This window comes from Camellia sinensis, chromosome 5, assembly GCF_055761805.1.
Source record: "Camellia sinensis isolate YWXY chromosome 5, ASM5576180v1, whole genome shotgun sequence".
Lineage (NCBI taxonomy): Eukaryota > Viridiplantae > Streptophyta > Magnoliopsida > Ericales > Theaceae > Camellia > Camellia sinensis.
In genome coordinates this window covers 32,370,273-32,397,181 of record NC_138965.1, presented here as the reverse complement: position 1 = coordinate 32,397,181, position 26,909 = coordinate 32,370,273, and the positions used below count along the sequence as shown (strand labels likewise).

The following is a 26,909-nucleotide window of genomic DNA, read 5'->3' as shown; positions in this document are numbered from 1 at the left end:
TAAAACTATATTGAGGTTGACAAAACTCTCTCTTATGTACATCTCTCTTTCTCCCATTGAAAGTTGCACTGTTGTTTCTGTTGTCCTTGTCCTATATAGGAAGAGTTGGCCAAGAGCTTGTTTTTGGAAGAGGATTTCAACCCTTCTTAATTGTCAAGAATTTTCTAATCTAATATTTGGTGAACATATAAGAATTTTAGAAACCAAATATTTTGGTCTCCAAAAGTGTAAATTTTGTTGTAAAAAACATTTAGGGATCAATTTCTATCGTCATGAGGATAGTCGCTAAAAGGCCGTTCCGAAAAGTCAAAACTAAGGCTTTTAGTGACAATTTTAAAAATGTCACTAATAAATAGACTTTTAGGAACAAAATGATTTAGTCTCAAAATGGTTTATTTTTTAAGACAAAAAATTTGGTCCCAAAAAGATAATAATTCATCACTAATATCTAATTTTCGTTGCTAAAAATATAATAACACTTTTCGCAACAAAAATATTTGGTCCCTAAAAAATAATTTTATCTCTAAATTTTGGTCTCTAAAACCTTCATTTTTTGTAGTGATTTCAATCACACAACTTGCACCCCAATGATCAGGCTTCTTTTTTTTTCCGTCACATGGATCATAAAATTTTAGGGCTTCGTCTCAATTAATTTTTCTTAATTTTTAATGGTTGACCAACATGTGTATATATATATATATATATATTAATTCGATACAAGTATAGACAACAATTTACAAGTTTGAATTAAATTTAGACCTAACTTGAATAGATATACTGGGCAACTTGAATAACATGAATCCCAAATTACATATATAAATAAATAAGTCAAGTATATAAATTATGTGGAATGCAGATTATTATGTTTCATACTACTTGTGATGTTGTCAAAATAGTGTTAATAAGGTCCAACTCCAGAAATATAAATAGCCTAGCAATGAAAAAAACAAAAACAAAAAAACACTTAAGACTCAAATTCGTGGACATTTCAAACAGTTTAATTTATTGAGTTTAGGCTAAGCTTGGGTAGACAAGCTCGGATGAAGAGTTGAGTGGATTTATGAACACAATTCAAGTTAGGATTGGCAATCCCTTTGACCAACTTGAGTTGCACCACTATTTATGAACTCTTTTTTCTTTTGATGATGTGGTTGTCGGTGTTGAATTCACTGATTTGCATTGTCGGTGTTTAATTTTTGTTTTTAATCTAATTTATTTCTTGAAGTATCAAATTGTACCTAATTTGTCCCAATTATCAATGTCTGTCCAAATTTTGACAAAAAATTCCACATGGAGCGATATCATATTTCAACCAACCCTAATCTAAGAGCAATATGTAATTAAAAATTTCTTTCCTACATTGGCCCCTTTATTATTTTACCCCATGAGGGAAAATCTCCCACCAATTGGGTGGTATCCAGTTGTACTCAAAATTTTCTCCAATTATAAGTAGATTTTCAAATTTCAATTTCAAAATTTTTTTCCCCTAACCAATACATGTATGGTTTTCTAGCCAACCAATCAGAAGCACCCTTATCAAACTTGTAGAGCTTTTCCATTGTAACTTGTTGGAACTGCATTACTAGTGTGACTAACACTTCTATAATTTTTGTGCAGATTTATGAGGGAGTGTTTATGTTTCACATACTAAAATATGGTTATTAAAATTTAGTACCCAAAAAAAAAAAAAAAAAAAAATTACTACAATTAGAAAGTGAAAATTTCAAGATGTCTTCATTAATTAATTCTATGTTCCCACAATAACAAAGAAGTTGAAGCATTTTTTTCTCTTGTCCTTCACTTTTATTCTCCTCTTCGCTCTTCTCCCGATTAATTCCTTATTAGGCATGTAGCCAAATCGATTCAAACTAATGATAAAATTTTCTTCTTTTTTTGCTGGTAAATAGAGAAAAAAAAATATAATCAAGTAATAGTGATGCAAGAAAAATGCAATACTAACATATAAAAGTGGTTTTTATCATATTTTCTCAGATTTTCCTTTGATTTGGGGGTGGGAAAAGATGCCACATGGCACGACATGACACCAACGTGACATTTTTCATCAAAATTTGGACGAACATTGGGAATAAGGACGTACTAGGAATAATCAAATACTGTAAGGACTAAATTGAGTAACAAAACAAATTAAGGCTAAAGTGTAAATTCACTAATTCTTTAGGGAGAAAAATGTAATTAAAAAAAACAATAGTTGCAATTAAAATTTTCCATTTTCATTTAAGCCTTGAAACAATATCTTTAGTTCAAATTTAATAAAGTTTTCTACTCAATTCTGTGGAAAGTTGGAGCAAATTATAGCTAGTATGCTCATGCATGTGCTGCAATAGTGTAAAAGAAGACCTATTCAAAGTCCTCTTGTTTAGGTGGGTATGCATCATAGTCAAATGTTAATACATGAAAGCAATATCTTCACAATGCAAGACATGGTTATGGTATGGATATGAAGGACAGTTGTAGTCGAAGCTCCTTAAGTGATGTAGATCAACAAACAATTTGACAGACTATGCCTTCAACTTTATTGTAGTTTAGTCAGCAACTCAATCTTTCATTTCACATTAAATCCTATACTCTTATTTGTTGTTATAACTAATCATTTCAATAACACCCACTCTCTCGGTTTTAAATAGAACTAGATCCATATCATTATAAAGTTGTAACAGAGAATCTCTGTTATTACTACAATATATAAGAGCTTTAAAGTGAAAATTTTGTTGTAAAAGGTATTTAGGGATCAATTTCTACCGATAGTCGCTAAAAGGTCGTCCCAAAATGTAAAAAATAAGGCTTTTAACGACAAAATTTTGAAAATTTCACTAATAAATAGACTTTTAGGGACAAAATAATTTGGTCTCAAAATGATTTATTTTTTAAGACAAAAAATTTGATCCCAAAAAGATAATAATTCATCACTAATGTCTGATTTTTGTTGTTAAAAATATAATAACGAAAATTTTCGCAACAAAAATATTTAGTCCCTAAAAAATAATTTTGTCCATAAATTTTGGTCTCTAAGATCTTAATTTTTTGTAGTGTATATATCTAATGATTATATAATAATTATGTAAATTTATCGTTATGTTGACAATTTCATAATCTTTTTGATGTTTACTTCATATTCTAGCCAGAGCTGGCCCTTGGAATTCCTATCCTCGTACTTTTTCGAAAGATGATTGGAAAGATGATTTGAACCAATCATAATTTTTATTTTATTTTATATTTTTTAACGAAACTACCTTTCAAAAATTTTCTAATCTAAAGGTTGGTCAACCACGTGCCATACAATACAACAAACACCAACTGTTTTACTGATCAATCATGACCTTCCACTTGCTTTGATATTTAATTCACAATACTTTGCTCCCTTATGATCATCATAGCCTTAACGCTTAATTTCCATGCATAAAAGGGTGGGAAAAAACACTTCATGAAGCCTTCTTTACTAATTTCTTTTGTTGATTCCTACAAATAGGTTTCGAAAGATTTCTACATTGAGCTTTGGGAGCATAATATAGTTCCATTAACCTTCTTGCTTTGCACTTCCATGAAGGTAAATGTTCCATCTTCAACTCTAAATCAACTAAATTTTGGTGAAGCTTCCATATATTTATTCGAGTTCCTTCAATTCATGTTCATCTTTTTTTTGTTTCCTAACAAGGGCATCTGAAATTTTGTCCCGACATGTTCATGTTCATATTCATATACTTTTGTATAATACAATACCGAGTGATACTATACAAATAGAAAAAATATACAAAAAATTTATACATAATGATGTGACAGTATTATGGGCTTATCATTTTAAAGCAAAAAATCCATCAAGTTAGCTGTTAATTACATAAATGTCACTGCCTTATCATTCTTGTAGCAGATTCTATACATATTTTCTGAAGATTATCTCTTCCCCTTGCAGAAAATAGAGTTGAAGGTTGGCATTTACTGCCATAAATGCAAAACAGAGGTGTTGAAGGCAGTTACAAAACTTACAGGCAAGAGCTTCAACATATTCTAATTCTAACCCATTTTTTAAAACCCTTGAGAAATTTTCTTTTAGCCTACGTTTGGATTATGAATTTGAATGGATATTTACAAAAAAGAAGGAAAAATATGAGTGAAATATGAATGAAATATAATTACATTTCACATACGTTTTACATGTATTTTTCGTTTCTCTTTCCAAATCTCTATCAAAATCCATGATCCAAACACAGTTTTAAATTATGGACTAAGATATATAATTATACATGAGGTTATTTGGATTGAACAGGTATAGATCAAGTATCAGTGGATGCTGAAAAAGGGACACTAACTGTAATTGGAAATGTTGATCCAGTTTGTGTGACAACCCAAGTGAGAAGAAAGACTGGAAAAGTAGTAGAACTAATCAGTGTTGGTCCACCAAAGCCTCCTGACCCAAAACCTCAACCTTCCAAACCTCCTATATGTCTTCCTCCTTGTTGTAAGGAATGCCAGGTTGGCGGATCATCTTGCTCCATTCTGTGAGAGATAAAGTCATCTTTTTTTTCTTTTTTTCTTTTTTTGGTTTTGTTAGTAGGATATGTTATGTCGTGTTGGTAGACAAGTGAGATTATTTGCAACTAGTTTATGATTATTATCTTGTTCCACTTTTTTTATTGTTTAAAACTTAATGTGTGTCAAGTTTTGGAAAAACTCTTTGTACAATTTCATTCAGTTATAGCATGATTTATTGTTTGCTCCAATATTATGTTTGATCACCGCTAGTTCAAAAAATGTAATTAAGTTGTTAGAGATAGAAATCAGGTTATTATTTATACCTTCAATAGTGTGCAACATAGTTCATTATTTTTTTGTAAATATTAAAAAAAGAAAAGGGCAAAATCCATTTATCCTTATAGTATGACACGATAGCACTTTATCTGGAGCTTCAATTTCCACAATGTGCACATATTTAATGAAAGAAAAATTTATTACAATTTTAACCTTAAACAAAATTACAAATATAGATATTAGAGTACATACTTCATTTGAAATTCATGTTTTCTCGGTATACATCTCCCAAAAGAAATAATAATAATATAAAAAAAAAAATCTCAATACACATCAATTATGAAAAAAACACTAAACCCTACTTCTATTGTTACCTTCAAAAATATTTTTTTCTCACTCACCCCATTGCCATCTTCCAAAGGTTATGATTTTTCCAATCTATATTATCACCCTAGTTTTGTTTACATTGTCACCTTCCAAAGGTGCTCATCTTTTTCAATCCATTATCAAACCCTCTTATTACTTTAGATTAGATTCTTCCTCCTCCTTTGCATATCACCATTATTATTTAGGTCTCGTTTGGCAGGTGATTTTTTTAGTTAAAAAGTCAAAAAGTCACTAAAAAAAATCAAAAAACCAATAACAAATACTAAAAAGTCAAAGATTTCATTTTTTCTATACATTTTGCACATCGTTTTCGTAAAAAGTCAAAAAGTCATTCTAAACATACGAGTTTTTTTTACATCACATTTTAGTCAAAAATTTACTAAAAAGCCAAACGGCGCTTTAGTTTGAAGATTTGCTTAATGAAAGTTTCAATTTTGAGAATGATATTGTCGTTTATGAAAAAAAAATCAACAACAATGTGAGTTTGAAAATTAAAATCGTCCATTTTTTTTTTCCAGCATCATTTGGAAAATCAGAGTAAAAAATTACTAAGTTTTTCAGAAACCAAGTTTTGAGCTAAATTTCTTTTCGGAAACTAAGTTATGAAGAATTTTTTTGCAACAACCAAGTAACGAACAAAGTTTTATTTTTTCTTCTGAAAACATTTCTTTTTTTTTTTTTTTTTCAACTATCAAGTTCCAAATAAATTTTTATTTCTCGATACTTTAATTTCAAACTTTTTTTTTATAATTTTGATTCTAAATTTCCGAACTCACCTTTTATTATTGATTTGAGCATTGCCAGCCTATTTTATTTTATTTTTTTCTTTACTGTTTGAGTCTTATGTATTGAAAATGATAATCCAAGTTTATCAATGGACGTTTAAATTTGGATGTGTGTACACAGATTTGACAATTTCTTTTTATTTATTTATTTTTTAGGTAAGGGAGCAATTAAATAAAAAAAATTTGCTAAAAAGATCTTCATCTTCATAGATTGATCCCCACAACTGGCCGATGTAAAATATCATCGTCATGGCCAATATAGTTAGGTATTGTAATTTTTATTTTTATTTTTATTTTTTATTTTTGATTCGGTAGTACTACTTGAGTAGTAGATTGAACTACATTTTTTTTATTTGAAAATGGTGGTTCAACTTTTTTCGATGGATGTTTAAGTTTAGGTTTGTGTGTATAGATTTGGGTGTGTTTTGAATAATGTGTGTACACTTTTTATTTGTTAGGATATATTTGGAATAAAAAGTGCGTGGAGTGAGCATATACTATGGTAGCATTTGGTATTACGTTTTTTATTTATGTTTATAAGAATTTTATAAACTGATTTTTGTTTATTTTTAGAAAAATATAAACTACAAACGCGTTTGGTTTGAACAAAATATTTGAAAATTTTAAAAACATAAATTAAAAAATATGTTTATTCAAGTCTAAAATATTTATATTTATTTATTTATTATTTATGACAATAGGATCATACACATTATGATTGAAAAAAAATTAAAAAAAATTAATTGAAAAAAAATTAATTGGAAAAAAAAAATTTGTTAGTCAAAATTTTTAATTTCTATTTAAAAACTAACGTAAACTCATTTTTTGAGTTTACGTTTTTTCCTCAAATTTACAAACTAAGATAACCATTTATAAAATAAAAAGTTATCAAACAAGTTTTTATGACAGTTTTTTAAATTTTTATAAATATAAACTGAAAATGAAATGGTTACCAAACGTTATTTTTTAAGTGTGAATTGAGAAATATGTGGACAAAATGGAAATGATGTGTAGAAATAGAAGCTTCTCACTTTACCTATCTTTTAAAAAATAGTCATATATCCCCATGTGATTTTTAACTAAAATGAAACGTTAAATCTGTTAATGTTAACAATAAAAAATAGCCTTTATGTCTTCTATTTTTGACTCCCTTTGTAAATAAATAAATAAATTTACCTCCTAACTAAGTAAAAAAAAAAAAAAAATTAAAAACATAACACAAAAATCATTTAAGAAAATAGAGTTTTCTAAATAATTTTTTAACAAGCCTAATTTTAATTTTAATTAGATATTATGATACACATGAATATATATATCCTGTACATACATATAATATTATATATATATATATATACACACTCAATACTAGGTATATAAATACACTGTAATTAAATTTTTTATTCAAAATTTATATATATATATATATATATATATGTACATGTTTAATTTAAAATATTATTAAATAATAAATTCGATAAAAATTACAAATTAAATTAAGGTACTTTTTATTTAATTTTATGGTAATAAATTAAGTTATTTAGGTTAATTTATGATTTAATTTGTTATATATATATATATGCATGTATGTGTTTAATTTAAATTTTTTTTAAATAAAGTAATTTTATGGTATAAAATTAGGATGTTCAATTTAATTTTATGATTTAATTTGTTACATATATGTACATATATGTATGTTTATGTTTATTTTAAAATGTTAATAAATAAAAAATTAAGTTAAAAATTAAAATTTGATTAAACATTCAATAATTTAATTTTATTATAATAAATTAAGGCATTTAGATTAATTTATGATTTAATTTGTTATATATATAATAAGAAAATTAGGGAGAGGTCCTCCATATATGTTTGTGCAAGGGTTTAAAGGACAATAAAAATTAGTTTGGTAGCTAAAGTCCCTAAAATTTAAAATTTTAGAAGGATAATAACAAATTTTGACATACATGGATAAAAATGCCCTTTTAATCTTAGAAATTCTAATTTTTTTTTCTCTAATTTTTCACCAATAGTTCATTCTCTCTCTCTCTCTCTCTCTCGCTTCAAGATCAAACTTTGGTCCCCCTTCTACCGTATCTCCGGCGTCATCACCATATCCACTGGCATTCGTTCATTTCTCTCTCTCTCTCTCTCTCTCTCTTGGTCAACCACATCTACCGATGCTTCTTCGTCTACCATACTATCAATGTTTACCACCACACCGATAGCCTCTCTCTCTCCGATCTATGCATAGATTTAACATGTTTTACTTTCTTTTCGGGGATTTGTTTCATTATTGCCGATTTGTGTACAAATCCAATGTTGGAGTTTTAAATTTTTTTTTCTCATCTCTTCTCTCCCTTTCTTCTTGCTATTTTCTCTATCTCTGTGTTGAAACAGGGTTTTCTTTGCGAATTTCTCTACCTCTAAGTGAAATTTCACTCTATACAAAGCTAGAGAAATTTCATTGTGACGTAATAACAAACACAATAAAATTTCATGAATCTTTTTATTCGGAATTTCATATTACTCATAGATATTCTTTGAAAGATCTTGTCAATAGGATTGAAAAGTATAAATTTTACATAAAATTAATATGTAAATCAAAAGTTATTAAATTTTAAAGTTTTGAAATCACTTAAAAAATGTAAAAGGTAATTAACTGTAAGGGGGCCATTTTTATCCAAAATGGTTGACCAAGTTTGTTGAAGGACCTGAACTACTACTAAAAAATTATTGTCCTTATTTTTCTAAAGTAATAATAGTAGGGATATATAAAATAAAATATAAAAAAAAGCTATTAAGTATATGTCACGTTTGTAGTAAATAAAATCAATTCTAGTAGTGATTAGATTTTATTTTAAAATCAAATTTTGTGATAAGTAAAAATAATTTCAATAATAAGTACGCTTCGTTTGTTTTGGTGGAAAACTTTTTCAAAAAATATTTTTCATAGAAAACGTTTGTTTTATGTTTGTTTGTGTTCTTGAAATCAAGGTACTACTAGTTACATTAGTGGTAGTGGTAGTGACGATAGTAAGGTGTAGGTGGAAGTTGTAGCGGCCCGAGTTTAGACCAGATCATTTTATACTCTTTTGTATGGTTTTGTATATATTGGTATGGTTGATATCTATCCTGGTCCAATGTTATCTTTTGAGTTAAGTTTTGGGATTTGTTTGAGTTATGTTGAAGGTGGAATTTTGGGTTTTTGTGGAAGTTTTGGCTGTTTGTTCTTGGGTTTGCTCGAGTGCTGTTTTGGTCACTCGAGTGGTCTTTCTTTTCTCTCAGTTTTTGAGTTTGCAATCTGAACTTTTGGGAGTAGGTTTTTTTTGCTTGAGCGGTCTATTTGTATTCTGAACTACTGAGAGTTTGTTTTCTTTGCTCGAGTGGTGTTTTAGTCGTTCGAGCGGTCTATGCTATAGGGTTGATCTTTTGGGAGTTTGGTAGAGGTGTAAATTTGGCCCGGCCAGGCCCATGTCGGGCCTCGCAGGCTCCTATTAAAATTTGGGCCGGGCCGACCTACAGGCCAAAAATTTAGCCCAGGCCTAGGCCCAAATGTATTCGGGCCTTGGGCGGGCTGGTGGGCCGGCCTAATGGGCTTGGGCCTAGCTTGGGCGGGCCTGACTAATTTTTTTTTTAAAATTTTTTCTACCAAAATTTTATTATTTTCTATTAAAAAATACACTGGGCCTCAAGTGGGCCTTAAATGGGCCGATGGGCTAGGCCAAATGGGTCGGGTCCACGAGCTAGGTCGAGTTTCAAAACGATGGCCCAGGACCTGGCCCAGGGGCTCGAGCTGGGCTTGGGTTTGGGCCTAAGCAGGTCGGACCCATCCCTGGCTGCAGTCGGGCCTCGGGCCGCCCACGAGCCACGAGCCATTTTTACACTCCTAGAGTTTGGTTTCTTCACTTGAGCCTAGTTTTGGTCGCTTGAGCGATTTCTTGTTTGACGCTTGAGCGGTGTTTTGATCAGTCTAGCGATCTATTTGTATAAAGCTGCAAGAAAAAATTCTTTTTACTCATTTTTGTGGATTCATTCTCTCTACAAATATCTGAAACTCCATTTTCTCTCATCTCTCTCTAAATTCTTGCCTAAAACTTCTGATCTACTTCAATCTGTAAATCTTGTCACCATATTGTGTTGTGATTAAAGGTAAAGCTCGAGGAGAGGACCGTTTTAATCTGAAAAAGTTTGAGTTTCGTCTTTGTCAATTTTGGGGTTTTGTTCCTCTTTTCATCTAATTTTGAGATAGAAATTTCTATACTGGTTTTAATGTTACTTACTTTCGTTATGTGTTAGTTGATTGAACTAGACTTTGGAAAACTTTGGATTTGATTAGGGGTTTGAATTGATTCACAAAGTGGAGTTTTGGGATGTGTTTCTTTGAAACATTGTCAGAATTGTTTATGCTATTTGGAATTAAAGAAATTGTTTTAAAATGGAAAATGTTGTAAGAAATATTTGTTTTGGTTTTATGGAAACCTTTGATGATTCTTGGTTTGGAACACAAAGGGAAATGATGAAATCTTTGGAAAATATTATGGTTTGGTTTGAGTTGGAAAAAGGTTAGTTTGAACATATGATTGTTGTATGTTGAAGTTATGGAAATTATATTTGTCTCTTGAAATCTTTATTTTAGATAGAGATATTTGTTTTTGGCTATCAATGAATGATAGCATTACTTGTTGTAGAAACTGCTTGTGAACTAGGTTAATTGGAATCCAATCACTCATGTATTCAATTTGAACATTGGTTTTATACTTATGCATTGAAAAACATTGTTTTGAGAAAAATTGGTGAATACCTTGGTAAATCTAATTAGGGGGTGCGGTTATGATTAATTAAGTTAACCTATGTGTCCTTGAAAAAAATCCAAAAACATGTGCGGTTATGATGTCTAACTTCTAGTTAATTGTCGGTGAAATGGCTTTGGTAATACTTTTTTAGTCTACTTACAGATATGTATCTAGAGATTTCTAATGCGTGTATTTACTGCCATGTTTTCTATTTTGAGGAAAAAAAAATACTAATTGTGATTTACATTCCGTCATAACATAGTTTTAAAAAGCGAAAACGCATGTTTTGGTAATAGCATTCTTGTGCATTCACCATATGGCATTGTTAAGCATCATACAGATCACTAAAATTATCTTTACTGGGTTTTAACTCACCCTATGTGAAAACCAACTTTCAGGTACTGATAATATGCTTTCATCAAGGAGATAGCTTGGGAGGACATTGGAGCTAAACGCTCATTTCTATTTTGTGAATATATTTTGTACAAGCCTAGGATTTTCTTGTATTGGGTTTGACCCACTTTGTTGTAACCAAGCAAAGTCTTGGAAAATTTTAGCCTGTAGGGCATAAACTTGTATCTATTTACTATTATTTTTGTATATCTATCACATGTTATAGATTCATGATTTAGGATTGATAAATGCATTAATGCATGTGACGTCTCTTGTAATGTTTAAAGAATATCAACGAATGAATGACAGTTTTGAATTCGAAGATGTGAACGACCTTTGAATGGTTGGGATTTGGTAGGCTTCCGCATATCTGTTGAGAGTTATAAGAGTTATCAGTTATTATTTTCAGGGCGTTACAGAAGTGGAGGTGTTGGGCGTGGTAGTGGCGGTAGTGGTGTAGTAGCGACGGTGGCGACGGTAGTGGTGTGGTGGTGTAGACACCCCATTTTTGACTGTCCACGGGACTTGGTTGTGCTTGCAGGTACACCCAACAACTAGTTTGACTACTCGCCGAGTACTCGACTGTCGCGGCGGAACGTCACTAGTTCGAGCTTCCCGGACCCTGTATCATTTCTGCCTCATTTTTGGACCCAGACTTAGTCCTTTCAGAGTGACCCTTTGGTGCACTGCCGGCCATGGCATGGAACTGCCGGCCATGGCTTTGCTCCTGTCGGCCATTTATGAGACCCTGTCAGCCATCAATGAGCCATTGTCGGCCATTGATGATGGTCGGCACCTCCCTTGTCTCAGCTGGTTTTCCTCCAGATCTTTTGAGCCAGCTGGTTTTTTGTTTGCTCCCCTCCATACACGTGTATGGAGGGATGAAGGCCTTGCAAAGCTTCTTGAAGAAGCTTTGGCTTTTCATTCCTCTATATAAGGAAGAGGCTTCTTCCTTGGAAGAGGAAAAACTCCATTTCTCTCTATATTGCTTGTGTTTAATGCTTTGAAGTTGGATTTCCTTGCATTTTTACACTACAACACCAAGATATACACCACCATCATTGAACCAAGCTTCTTGGGAGGTCTTCTTGTGGTCTAAAAGCAAGCTTCCACCCCCTGAAACTGCTGGTTTCGAAGAGGGTCTTCAAGGGTGAGCATTTCCCCCATTTTTGCACTTTCTTGCACCTTGCTTTAGCCCTCTTTGCATATTGATTTAGGCTTTGCTTATAACTGAAAAAGTCTTGTTTTTAAGTGCTTTTTAAGTTTGGTTAAGGTCATTTTGCTGTTTGGGGTGTGTAGCCCCCTTGCATGCTTTGTTTGGCTTTGTTTTAAGCCATATCTTGAGGCCTCCAAGCTAGCCTTGGTTTGGCCTTCCTACCACTGAAATCCAGTGGATTTTTAGTGGTAAAGGTGTGATTTTGTGGTCCTTAATCAGAGGGGGTAGCCCCCTCTCTTTGTGTCCCTCTTTACTTGCATTTTTTGGCCTTCCAAAGGACCATCCCTCTATGCATTTTTGAGGCTTGGTTCAGGCCTATTTTTGTGACTTCTAGGACCTGCCTTGGCCCTGTCCCTGGCTGGTTTGGTCATATTTTGCATGCATATAGTATGTGTAGTGTAACTCCATCCATAGCTCATCAAAGTAGCATGTGTGCTTAGCTTTTGTTGAGCCCATTTCAGTCCATTTTTGGTGATGTTTTACCATGCCATGAACCTGTTTTAGGTTGGTTTTGTTACCCCATGCTTGCATGATGCACTTGTAGTGTAAATCCCCTAAACTAGCTTCATATGCTCCATGCTTTGCCATGTCATTTTAGCTTGTTTGGTTTACATTTCAGCATGTATTTGGTCATCATTTGGCATGATATGACCCTATCCATAGTTGGTTTAATCATCCTTTACATGCTCCATATATGTATAGAACAAATCATGTTTACTAGCCCTTTGTGCATGATGTTTTGACTCATCATACTAGCATATTTTGGCTTTGCACAAACTTGATTTTATGCTTATTTTGAAGTGTTCTAGGACTGTTTTAGGCTGCCATGTCCATACCACTCATGCTTTGTATAGCTATAGTGTAAATGCTTAGGCTAGTCTTGGGTTTTGAGGCCCCTACCATGCCATACATGTGATGTTTGCATGCTTTGCCCTCATTCCATATGCTATTTCAGTCCATGAAATGTTGTCATACACTTGCATTTGACATTCCTTGAATGCTTTGTATAGCTTGTGCTTTATGCCTCAAGAATGGACTTTTGCGCATGCCACTTAGCCTAAGTCTTTGGCTCATCATTTCAGTATATTTTGGGTCCTAATATACCATGATGTAACTCTATTTTTGGTTGTCCAAGTCATGCCATGATTGGTTCTCATAGGTGTAGTGCATTGCCTCTTTTGTTGCCTTGCATGTCCTATGTTTTAGCATTGTATGCTAGCTTGCTTTGGCTTACTTCCTTGCATGTTTTAGTCTCATATCAACATGTACTAGGACTATTTTGGGTTGCCCTTGCCATATCCTTCATGCTTTGTGTAGCAGTAGTGTAATTGGCCTTGCAAGCTTCGTGTTTTGGTGATTCGCGCATGCTATCCTTGAGCTATTTAAATGATTTGGCATCATTTATCATCTCATTTCAGTGCATATAGTGTGTTACGCTTGCACATTTGTCACTTCTTAGGCACTTTTGAGAGTTGCCCTTTTAGGCCCCTTTGATGAACCTTTCGCATTTCGCATGCTTGAGTGTGTTGTTTGGCTTAATTCATCGCTTTGGCTACTGATTTGGACCTAGTTGAGAGCCGTCCATCTTTGGTGTAAGCCCATCTTACCATGTTATCGCATGCTTGTTTCATTTCGTATGTTGTCGCATACTTGTTTAAGCTTTGCATACCTTGCATGCTCACATGTTCATGTTGCATTTTGTCATGTTGTCCAAGGTCATCACCTCACATCATGCTTATATGCTTGTTGCATGCTTGGTTTAGTTGCATGTTTGCACATTTAGGTCATGTTGCATGTTTGCCATGCTTTTGTGTTGCATTGCCTGGATTAAGTGTTAATCTGAGCACGAGGAACGAGGGGCGTTTCATACTTCAAGTGATGGAACGTGTCTCAATTCTTGGTCGCCGAAGCTCTTGATGATTCATGATAGAGTTCTAGGCTTTACTTGCTTTATTTGTGCATTCATTTTCATATTGATTGGCACAAGTTGGATCTTTGACCATCATGCATCGGAATGCGTGATTGATGGTCGTGGATCCGACTAGGCCTCTCCCTTGATGTTTTGAGGTGATTTGGAGTGCCACGGTGCGTACATGTCCTTGGGAAACCCTCAATTTTCTCTATTTTGTGCTTCGTTGCAGTTTGGTGTCACAGCACACCAGTGGCCGGCAGCCTGCCACTGATGGCCGGCAGTGTGCCACCCTTGGCCGGCAATGGACCACCTTTGGTCGGCAGTGATCCTTCCATGGCCGGCAGGCCACTGGTAACTTCCCCTGCAGTGTTTTGGTAAGGTCCGACAACAAACACTAGAAGACACCCTGCAAACAAAGCCTCTAAAGAGCAACCGGAAGGCGTTTCGAGGCGAAGAATAGAAGCGAGCATGCATGCCTCCCTTCTTCAAACAAAGCTGGAATAGCACTGTTTACTGCTTTCCCTACCTACTTGTTGTCATTCATTAATTAGTTAATTGATTTGTTAATTAATTAAGTTGTGTGATAATTAGTTGTAGCTAGTTATTCATTCAGTTCTGTAATAATTAAGTAGCTTGTTAGCTAGTTAATTAGGTGGCTTGTATTATTTATTCGAACCCTCCGAGCGAGGGCGCAATTTGTAATAAGTGTGGGTAAGTGTGTGCATGTCTTCCAACCCCATTTCTTCCTCCATTTTATTTACCCGCTTATGATGGTTAGATTAGGGCATATTTCGATTAGCATACCTTATGCTATGCATGCGTGCATTCATTCATCTGTATTGCATGCACTGGGCTCGGCGCATCATACTAACTGCATAGTATTTCAAATCTAACTTGAATACGTGTTATCTGTTGCATTTCACATGCCATTCATAGATTAACCAAGCCTATTCTAGTTGCATTTTGCCTGCGATGCATTAGCCATTCTAACATGGACTTGGATCATACATTTGATTACTAACAAGTTCTTTGTTTCGGCTTGGAGTACACTGTAAGTATTTGTGCTTTAGCATCTCGCATGAATGTGAATGCTAACATGACAACATGCTTACCATGAGGCTATGTGCTTAGTTGATACAACTGCTTGAATGCCTGTGGGTGACGGTTGGATTACTTGAATTGGGATAATTCATTGAAATTCGCATTTTAGCCCACTTGCGAGTAGCAAACTTCAAACATTTCCAAACAAACGGATATGCGATGCTTTGTTCCAAATTAGGCGATCTAGTCTATACTTGTATGCTGTGCGCATCACACAGTAATTCTAGCTAATTAATCAGAATAGGAATACATAATGTTTTCAAAACTAGATATCATGGTTAGTAGAGGCCGATCTTTGATCAGGCGAGCGGGGGTGCTCACGAAGTGACCTTCCCCAATCGTACCCAAGTTCCCGAGCCGAGGCAACTTTGGTGATGACAGGCACGTGGCCTTAGGCAACGAGTCAGGGTTTCCTAAATTTCTCAAAATAAAATATTTAGGTCGTGACTCTGTATCTGGAAAAGCAGTTCACGTTTGGCACTTCTTTCAAAAAATCTGTTTTCAAAAACGATTTGCCGGATTTGGACTCTTTGATGATTTCATCGGTCTTGCATTGCACTCTGTGAGATTAGATACAGGACTGTGACATTGACTCCTGAACTGTAGTGAGCCCAATGAACGGGACGGGATTTCCCTCCCTGGACGTTCAGGGACGTCTACAGTTTCTGGCGACTCTGCTGGGGATTTAGAGAACTTGACTCGAACTCATGATATCTGGTTTTGACTACACTTGTGTGTTTCTTTGCATTGCATGTGCATTGGTGCGCCTAGGACACCATGTTTGCCGTATGCTATTCCTGAACGGTTTGCCAGAGGCTCACTTCTAGAAGTGTGCCATTAGCCTGACCGGTTGCGGGCTCTACCATGACGGGAACACAAACCCCGATTTTACCGGGGCACCCTTTTGACCATTCGACCTAGTGCATATTCGGAATCCGTAGTGACCATTCTAACCTAGGACAGGTTGCTTACCCGATTATAGGTTGTTTAAAACTCCTGCGTGCGTAGTGAAACCGTAGCTCCTGACAAAATAGGACAGGGAAACCCTATCCCAACATAGGGGTGTTTTGGCTCTCTTTTACTTGCTATGTGCTTTTAGAGTATATCTCTATAGGAACGCACATATCAGTTTGCAAGTTTGAGTACCCAGGCCTGAGGGCACCGCCATTAGTATCTAGAAATCAGTTATATCTGCGGGTATCAGATTCAGTTTTGGGACAGCTACTTTGCAGAACAGTGATCAGTAGTAGAGTACAGTGATTCAGCTATGCTTATGTCTGTTTTGCTTGGGCTGAAATGCTGTGTGTTTTCTCTTTCAGAGGGCGGGGGTTCAGAGAGTTAGTTCAGAATAGCTAGTGTTCCCCCTTGCTGAGGCAAGACAGGTATCTGATCCGTCAGTCACCAGTTGCACCACCTCCATTCAGTTCAGCGGATCTATGATGACGCAAAATTCAGAGGAAATCGTGGTTATGGCAGCCCCATTAGACCAAGGAACCATCCTGCAAAGCGAGACCAATGTTGATACACCACATCCACCCAGGTCGCCTACTGTGCGCCCGATCTGGGAGCCCCAGTTGTTTCAGGCCCGTGAACCTACCACGTTTGAATTAATGGGAATGATTGGTGACCTTCAGAGGTCCGTGGCGAATCTCGCTTACGGAATGTCAGCCTCGCCACCAACTGCATCATATGCCAGAAATTTTGTACCGTAAGAGCCCCCGCTACTGGGGCGAATTGTGATCGAGCTCAGCCAACCTGAGGTTGTCCCGAGCTATTGCAATGACATGTCAACAACAACCCAAACCCTTGATCAGGCTGAGGCCAGAGGTAAGAACAAAATGAAGGCAGACATCGATCCCATTGAACAACTGCTGTGGGCAGTCGAGGCTTTGAAAGCTGGGGGGATGAATAAGCAGCAGGTATTCGTAGTTGTGGCCAAGACTGTAGAAGATGTTTTCCCCACTCCAACCGAGGGCAGTTCAAGCCAGACGAAAAACCGGGATAAGCCCCGTCATTCCAGAATAGTTCCTTCTACTCATAACCCTGCACCTGGAAGAGATCAAAAAGCCAAGACAGTGCCTGCCGACCCTTTCGCTAGTGCGTCTAGCAAGAATCCACAGACTTCAAAGTATCTGCCCCGAGGGCGCAGACTCTTTCACGCCCTCTACATGCCTCTGTCTAAGGCACTTCAAATCCAGGCTGAAAAGGGGCATCTTAAACCCCTCGAGCCTAGGCCTCTCCCTAGTCATTTTCCAGCAGGCCATGACGCTACTCAATACTGCGCGTACCATCAGCAAACCGGTCATGCCACCGACAATTGCTTCCGCTTTCGCCATGAAGTACAGGACTTGATCGACAATGAGGTCATCCTCCCACCTACCTTAGCAAAGTCTGTCACCACTGAGCTTTTGGACTTCGAGGATACCACGAGTATGTGATCAGGGGTTGGACCACCTGCCGGCGGCGCTCAGTATATTTCAGATGTGGCGTGTGGCACGCACTGTTTTGAGCATTTGCGAATGCTGGTTTTTGTAGCCTCTGACTTGGGTGTTGAGTCAGTTCTGTGGTTTTGTTTTGAGTCTGTCTCTTTGTTTTGAGTCAGTCTTTTTGATTAAGGGTCTGTCTTGTTGTATCGAGTCAGTCCTGTTGTACAGAAGTCGGGTGATTCCGGGGGTGTTACTTCGGATATCATTATTTTGTTTTGTGTTTGTCCTTTTGTTTTCTTTTGAGTCTGTTTTTTCCGTGGAGCCAGTAATGCCAACAGATTTTTGAATGAAACAGCAGTGATTTTCACACTCTCGTGTTTGCTTCTGCCTTACGCCAGTTGTGCCAAAAAGTTTGAATGAAACGACAGTACTTTTCGCCTACTTTTCTGTGCCTCGAACTCATTGCATTGACCTGAATTTTTCAAAACTTTTTGAACATTGTGATGAAAACAAAGAGGAAGGAATTCCTCGGGATTTGCAAAAAAAATTTTGATCAATTGAGAGAAAGAGAGGCATGCTAAGCCCTTAATGAATGAAATCATGCTTGTTAGTGTGAGTACTGAGAAGGACCCTGGCTTGATCCAGATTGGTTCTACACTGTCTTCAGCGCGAGCGATTTGTCGCTTTCTTAAAAGATTTCAAAAAATATTTTGTGCAGTCCTGCGAAGACCTGTGTGGAATCGCTCTTGAGATTGTGCAGCTTCGGATCGCTCTCAGCCTCGAGACTCGACCCCTTGCTTTCAAACCTTGGACCTTAATTCAGAATGTTCAATGGTCAACCACAATGCGAGGCCTGTGTGGCCAGATTTGAAATAGCCCACGAACCAAGGGCAAGAAAGTCAAAGGAAACTTGCGAAGCTAGATCAAAAGCCCTCAAACTAGGGGCAAAAATGTCCGATTGTGCTCGAAGAGCCGAAGATGGATCATTCCGCAAATCAATGAAGAATGACAAGAATGCCAAACCCCAGAAAGAAGGGAAGAAGAAGACATTGCTGAAGGACAACCGAGTTCCTATCCACAACACTAGGGGCAAATTCACCCTCCATTGGATGGACTTCTACATCGTCAGTGAACAGTAGCCATTCTCCTGGATTCAGATGACTTCAGGATCTCAAAACCATTTGACATGGACAAAGCTACACTTTTACCCTTGAGAGGCTCACTGGGCCGAAAACCTGGAAGGGTGACCCAGGCAAAAGTTAGAGCAAGAAAAAGAAGAAAAAGAACAACAAAAAAAAAAAAAGAGAAAAAAGAAAAAAAAAAAAAGAAGACAAAAAATGCAAAAAAAAAAAAAAAAAAGAAGAGAAGAATTGAAAAGAAAAGAAGAACATAGCTCGTAAGGTTGAAAACCCGCAAAGGGCAACCTTGGCAAAAGCTAGAGCGCAAAAGGAGAAGTTAATACCCGAGTATACCTTAACCTGAACTACGTATGGCTTGATTCCCATGTTTGGGATACATAGGCAACTTCATCTTGAAGTCCAGCCACAAACACTTCGAATTCAACTATGTCCATGTAATGGTTTTGATTGTCTTTGCCTTATCTGTATCCAAGAGTTTGGTTGTGTTCGTCACTCTGAGGACTGACTACAATGCACTGTGGTGCCATTCAGACAAGGGGCAACTTTCCGTTGCCATTCAATGCACTGCGGTGCCGTTCAAACAAGGGGCAACTTTCCATTGCCATGCAGCTCTCTTCGAGCAAGGGGCAATTTTCCTCCAGATCTGAGGTTGTGCCTCTCAAGAGTAGGTTCCTCGCTTGTTGAGCATTGGCCGTTTACAAAAGTAGTTTTTGAGAATTTTTACTGAGGTTGACTAATTCTCTCGAAAATTATCCCATTTTTCCAAAACTGGACCATTTCTTGGACCCAAAAAAGGAAAATTTTCAGTGCTCATAGCCTGACTTGCATGATTTTAAATCAAAAAGTTGAACAAGCATGTTAATCTAACTCTCATATTGGTCAAAATTGTTTTAGTGGAAAACCAAAACAAAAAATGGTCAAAATGATGAACTAGGGGCACAGTTGAGTCAGGTTTTCTGTCTTTTTCCCTTTATCAACGCACTTGCCAGAAAGGGCACTCTACTTGCCAGAAAGGGCACCGTATTCGCCAGAAAGGGCACATCGGAAGCTAACAACAAAGGGCTGAAAAGCTCTCTCATCCTTCAAGCAACGAGATATCAAGTTAAGTGTGAAGCAGGAACTGGAATGGGGCAAGATATTCCATTCCCTCATCTGGATAGATTTGATCACGTCCAAACTCCCTAGCAGAGCATCGTCAACCGATGTCGGTTGCAGATTTGCTACACACCCAATTGTAGCGCAACTCCTCTGTGGGAAAGTTCACTATTGTGAACAGAAGAAGAGAATCTAGCAGAATGCTAGGGGCAAGAGCCTATAATTTATTGTTCATCCATCAACCACCCTGGGGAGGGATAAAAAATGAGAGATTAAAGAATAGAGAGATGTGCGCTGAGAAGAAAAACGAGGAAAAGGTTTTGAGAGAAAAACCGAGCTTGAAGGCCGAGTGATGTGAGAATCACAAATGAGAAATGGTGGGAAATAATACCCGAAGAAACTAGCTCCTCGTGCACTGAGAGGTCTCTTGCCATTGGAATGTGTGTCGTGTCAGTCGTTTTGTTTGTCTTAAATCTTGTTTTGAGCCGTTCCGAGCGTGTCTCGTTGTGTTTAGGTTATTTTACCTTTGTTCTCCATTTTTTGAGTCGTTTTGGCTGTGGTTAGTTGTAGGCTCAATACCCGGTCGAGAACTCATTCTCAATTTCAAAAATGAATCATTTTGTGCTCAGAGTGCTGTGCCATTCTCCACATTTGTGCAAAACAAGATTTGTTCTTTCATAACAACCGCAGGGTTCGACCCAGGTCATGTGAGAACAGTAAAACCAGGACCTATCTGAAGCTATATGGGTCCTGGACTGCGAAGCAAAAGAAAAGAGGGAAAATTTGGAGCATCTTAGTCTATTTCAACTTCAACAAATTCCGAGACTGCATTCCAGGTGCACCTTCTTAGGCCTCGCCATTTCTCTGGAGTATGAGTGTATCTCGACCCCAAGTGTAAGCTTGCTTCAAGTCAGAATGGCAGTCCAAGCAGCACCTGAGGGTTTCATATGCAGATGTTATCTCTCGCCAATATAGACAGGGTGTCCCCTTTTGAGCTAAGTGTGTTGCAAAGTCCTCGGAGAGGTAAATCGGAGGTTAGAAACTGAATCAGTCTTGCCGAGACGCACATTTCTTCATTGAGCATATTGATAAAAAATGCATTGTTATTGTACACAAAGTGTGTATTCGTTGCATTGTTATGCACCTCTTTACTTGCGTTGTCACGCGCACTCTAGTTGCATTGTTATGCACCTTTTCACCTGCATTGTTATGCACACTTCATTTGCATTGTTATGCATCTTTTCACTTGCATTTGTTATGCACACTCCTCCTGTATTGTTATGCACCACTTCACTGGCATTGTTATGCACCCTTTAAATTGCATTGTTATGCACGCTTCTTATTCTGAAACACCGAGATACGTCCCTATGTTTCTCCCTCTCTGGTTAAAAGCATTTGGAATACGTTCCAATGCTCACATCATTCCGAGACACGGGGATACGTCCTTATGTCTCTTCTTCTTTTTGAAACACCGGGATACGTCTCTATGTTTCTCCCTCTCTGGTTAAAAGCATTTGGAATACGTTCCAATGCTCAAACCATTCCGAGACACGGGGATACATCCCTATGTCTCCCCTTTTCGCTAAAACACTGGGATACATCCCTATGTTTCTCCTTCTCTGGTTAAAAGCATTTGGAATACGTTCCAATGCTCACACCATTCCGAGACACGGGGATACGTCCCTATGTCTCACTTTTTCACTGAAACACCGGGATACGTCTCTATGTTTCTCCCTCTCTGGTTAAAAGCATTTGGAGACATTCCAATGCTCACACCATTCCAAGACACGGGAATACGTCCCTCTGTCTCCCCTTTTCGCTGAAACACCGGGATACGTCCCTATGTTTCTCCCTCTCTGGTTAAAAGCATTTGGATTACGTTCCAATGCTCACACCATTCTGAGACACGGGGATACGTCCCTATGTCTCCCCTTTTCGCTGAAACACCAGGATACGTCCCTATGTTTCTCCCTCTCTCGTTAAAAGCATTTGGAAAACGTTCCAATGCTCACACCATTCTGAGACACGGGGATACGTCTCTATGTCTCCCCTTTTCGCTGAAACACCGGGATACGTCCTGTAGACACGCCCGCGTGGGGCCCTCGCTACAGTTCGGACTCGATTTGTGTCACGGTTCTTAATCTGAACCAAAGAGTCCAAATCCGGCAAATCGTTTTGAGAAACAGATTTTTGAGAAGAAGTGCCAAACATGGACTGCTTTGCCAGATACAGAGTCGCCACCTAAATATTTTTTATGGGGGAATTTAGGAAACCCTGACTCGGTGCCGAAGGCCACATGTCCGTCATCACCAGAGTTGCCTCGGCTCGGGAGCTAGGGTACGATTGGGGAAGGTCAGCTATGAGCACCCCCTCTCGCCCGATCCGAAGATCGTCCTCTACTGACCATGATATCCGTTTTTGAAAACGTTATGTGTTCTTATTCCGGTTATTAGCCTAGATTTACTATGTGATGCACACAGCAAACAAGTATAGACCAAATTTCCTAAATTGGAACAAAACATTTCATGTTTGTTTCGAAAAAAAGTTTGCTACTCGCAAGTAGGCTAAAATGCGGGTTTTGCCACATTCGGGCGGGCTTTTAGAAAAACATGATTTTGCCGCTATCTAGTGGGCTTGAAATTCACAGTTTTAATGCGTTATCCCAATTTAAGCAATTCGACCTCCATCCATAGGCATTCAAGCAGTTATATCACATAAGCAGCTAGCCTCATGGTAATCATGCAATTATGGCAGCACTCACACGCATGCGGCATGCTAAAGCATAAAAGCTCACCTAGTACTCCAAGCCAAAACAGAAACCAGTTAGTAATCACATGCATGATCCTAGTTCATATTTGAAATGGCTAATACAACACATGCAAAGATGCAATCCAAACAGGCTCGGCTATCCTAAACATGGCATGTGAAATGCTGCAACTAACACGTATTCAATTTGGAATTGAAATACAAATGCAGTTAGAATGATGCGCCGAGCCTGGTACATGCAAGGCAAATGTATGAATGCACGCATGCTAAGCATAGGGGATGCTAATTTAAATATGCCCTAGTCTACCATCATAAGCGGGTAAATAAAAGGGAAGAAAGACGTGGGGTTGGAAGACATACACACACTCACGCACACTTATTACACAATTGCCCTCACTCGGAGGGTCCAAATAAATATTATAGTCCGAATAATAAACACATAAATTATTACAGAATTTCTAATTAATTAACAGAATTAATGCAAAAAAAAGGTGGTCACGGACCCCGCCTCAGGATGCGCGAATGATGCATGTTTGAACCCGTCTCGCCCAGAAAGTCCGTACCATACCACTGCCGCCTTGGTTTACACTGTCCTGCTTCTCTGAAAATTGCCAAAGTTCTGAGGCAGGTCCCCTGAACACTGTGGAACACCATCGGCTGAAGGAAATGTCCACCGGCCATTGAAAATATCCATCGGCTTCTGATGAAGCTATCGGCCCAGGAAGGATTGCCGGTCGGCATTGAACACTGCCGGTCGGCAGAAAGTTCCCGCAGAATCTGGTTTTTGACAGCAACAAGGACAGACAGTGTATGGCATGGAATTTCAAGCAAGTGTATGCATGGCTACCCTCCCAATCATGTAACGGACTCAAGGGAGTATGACCCTTAACCCTCGGGCTATCAATCGTGCATTTGATGCATGATAGCCTAAGGAGCCAAGGTTGCAATTCAATGTAAAAATGCGTGCAACACACAAATGAGGACCAAGAGCCTATCATGCCAAAGTCAAGGGCCTCGGTGATCGAGGGTTGAGGTGTGTTTTGTCACTCGAAGTACAAACACCCCTCATCCTTCAAGTTTGGTTTGACACCCCAAACCAAACAATGTAATGCATGTATGCACTTGTGATCCAAGTTATGCAACATGAGGCTAAGATGCAAAACATGCCAAACGTGATGCAACCTATCATGTTAAGTATGCAAAGTACTAATCATATGAGATGCGAATGTAATGCAAACATGGACAAACATGCCAAGGAATGAGTCCAAAACAAGGGCATTCAAGGCCACCAAAAGGGAGCATCACTCAATACCCATCCCAAGAAATCATGGCACGAATTTTCAATGCAAAACAGAGTTCTAGCATGCAAAAGGGCCCTCAAAATCCACTGATATGGCAGCCTAAATGCTTAAGCATGGTAGCATACACAATGACCAACCTTTAAGGCGCAAAACTACAACACTTCAAGGCAATGAATGAGACGCAAATGATAATGTAAGATCACATTATATGGACTGAAACATGACATTAAATGATGCCGAATGATGATAACAAGCTTATGCTAAGCATGTTGGTGACCCATACAACCAAGGCTTACAAGCCAAAATGCAAAGCAACTATATCAAGCATGCCAAACATGACAAAATCAGTGGCCAACAGACTTTAAGCATGACAAAACATGGCCAAATACTTCACAAGGTTAAGTCAAAACAAGAGGATATGCTAGGCTAAACACATAGCACACTTCTAGGCAAGATGGAGAATTGCAAAGCAAGTATAAAATGCATGCTAAGGGCCAACAAACCACCATTGGACAGAGATATAATATGACCCAAAACACCCAAAAAACTTCTGAAATGGGACCAAAAATGACAAGCATGCATGTTCCCCTTTTAAGCCAAAACAAGGGTAAAAGAAGGGCAAAGGGGAGAGGGGTGTCCCTCCCCTACACAAGACTTCAAAATCACTCCATCACCACTGAAAATCCATTGGATTTCAGTGGTGAGAAGACCAACACAACAAAGTAAACAATTCTTAAAGAAAAGAGCATCAAAATAGGCCAAAAGAGGCCTAAGGGGAGGAGTTCGACCCCCAATTCCAAAACACCCTTAATGAAAGATGTTAAGCACAAAAATACAAGACTTTTTTATGTTAAACACAAAGCCTAAATCAGCATGCAAGGCAGGTAGAAAACGAGTGCAAGGTTGGGGAAACTAAAGAAAGTGTCTCACCCTTGAAGAAGCCTTGAAGAACAGGTGATCCAGCCACTCTCCACTGATCAAAATCAGTCCAAAACCTCAACAAACAACCCTCAATGCCTCTCAATCTCGGAGCAAGGTGTAATGGTGTGTGTTTTAGTGCAAAAGTAAGGTCAAAATGCATTTTTAGGCTTCCAAACACACCCTAAGGATGAGAGAGAGGGAGATATAGAGAGAGAGGATAATATATCAGATGTATAGATATAAAAGCTCTGGTTTTTTTTTGGTTCAAAAGCTCTAACCTCTAACAAAGGGAGAGGATCATTGCTTAAATAGGCAAAGGGCCAAGACTTAAGCTTCTCAAGGAAGCTAAATGAAAGGGGCAAAGGGTGCAAAGGAGTCTTGGCTTCTTGGGGAAGCTAAAACAGCTGGCCAAGCTTCCCCAAGAAGCTTGGCCAAAGGGTTCAAGCTTCTAGAAGGAAAGGGGGTTCAAAGGCTCACACCAGCCAAAAACTGCACGGGGAGGAGTGATGGTGCATTCCAGTTGGAACAGCTGGCATGCACCATGCCTCAAGGGTGCAAAGGAGTCACACCGGCCAGCAAAAGAGGTCACCGACAAAATAAAGTGCCGGCCGGCCAAATATAGTGCCGACCGGCCATTTATTTTAAGAAACCATGGTCGGTGGCACCCCTAAACAGCCGGTGATGCTAGGCGAAGGCCGGTGGAATGTGGGGATGGCCAACAAGCCATTCCTCGCCCTTCGAGGCAAAAACACAGGTATTTGGTGCCAAAACCAAACACGGAACAGTCGAGTCGAGAGATCCTGTGGAAAGGCGCGCAGCCAAGACTTTCGGGAACTCAAGACGAAACACCAACAAGGAGGATCACCGAGTGTTCCAACGGTGACGTCCAAGTCTTGAGGACGGTCAAAAATGGGGTGTCTACACATCCCTATGTTTCCCCCTCTCTGGTTAAAAGCATTTGGAATACGTTTCAATGCTCACACCATTCCGAGTGGATACGTCCTTATGTCTCTTCTTCCTTTTGAAACACCAGGATACGTCCCTATGTTTCTCCCTCTCTAGTTAAAAGCATTTGGAATACGTTCTAATGCTCACACCATTCCGAGACACGGGGATACGTCCCTATGTCTTCCCTTTTCGCCGAAACATCGGGATACGTCCCTTTGTTCCTCCTTCTCTGGTTACGAGCATTTGGAATACGTTCCAATGCTCTCGCCATTTTCGGAACACGGGGATACGTCCTCATGACTCCTTTTTTCGAGACACGGAGATACGTCTCTATGCCTCTTCTTCTTTTTTGGAACACGGGGTTGTCTCCCTTTGTTTCTCCTCCTCTGGTTTAGAGCATTCGGAGTACGTTCCAATGTTTGTACCATTCCGAAATAGCTGGGATAGGTCCCTATGTTTCTCTCTCATTCCTTCCGTACGCGATTGCAGCGTGTTTGGAATTTCCTGACCTCTTCTCACGAATTCAGCGTAGTTAGAGTTCATTCCTTCCACACACGATTGCAGCGTGATTGGAATTGTTGGACCTCCTCTCACGATTTCAGCGTGGTTTGAGTGTCCTTTTCCTCACACGATTTCAGCGTGTTTGGAATTTGACTTAGGTTGCATTGTATGCACTCCTAATTGGTTATTTTCCCTCCTCTTATGCTTCCGACTTGGTTGGAGTTTGTCACCCTTTACATCTTTCCTATCTTTGCATTCATTGATCGCGCTATCTTGCGCACATCATCGCACTATCTTATGTATTCGCACTGTTTTGTGTACTCGCGTTGTCTAACGCATCGCGCTATCTTGCGCACCTTACCTGATTGCATTTTGCATGCATGCACGCATCGCGCTATCTTGCGCACATCATCGCACTATTTTGTGCATTCGCACTGTTTTGTGCACTCGCGTTGTCTAACTCA

General features: G+C 38.1%; 1 protein-coding gene across 1 annotated transcript; it reads left to right on the top strand.

Moving 5' to 3' along the window:
- The first annotated feature begins 3,356 nt into the window (after positions 1-3,356).
- On the top strand, positions 3,357-4,736 carry LOC114260274 (heavy metal-associated isoprenylated plant protein 2). The gene is made up of 3 exons (XM_028200353.2): positions 3,357-3,565; positions 3,929-4,004; positions 4,283-4,736. The coding sequence occupies exons 1-3, from the start codon at positions 3,560-3,562 to the stop codon at positions 4,516-4,518; spliced, it is 318 nt and encodes a 105-aa protein (XP_028056154.2). The 5' UTR covers positions 3,357-3,559; the 3' UTR covers positions 4,519-4,736.
- Positions 4,737-26,909: the final 22,173 nt, after the last annotated feature.

What these genes read in the sequence shown, in the direction of transcription:
- LOC114260274 (XM_028200353.2), top strand. An exon ending in GGCAGTTACAAAACTTACAG is followed by an intron (nt 4,005 to 4,282) that starts GCAAGAGCTTCA and finishes TGGATTGAACAG; the next exon opens with GTATAGATCAAGTATCAGTG.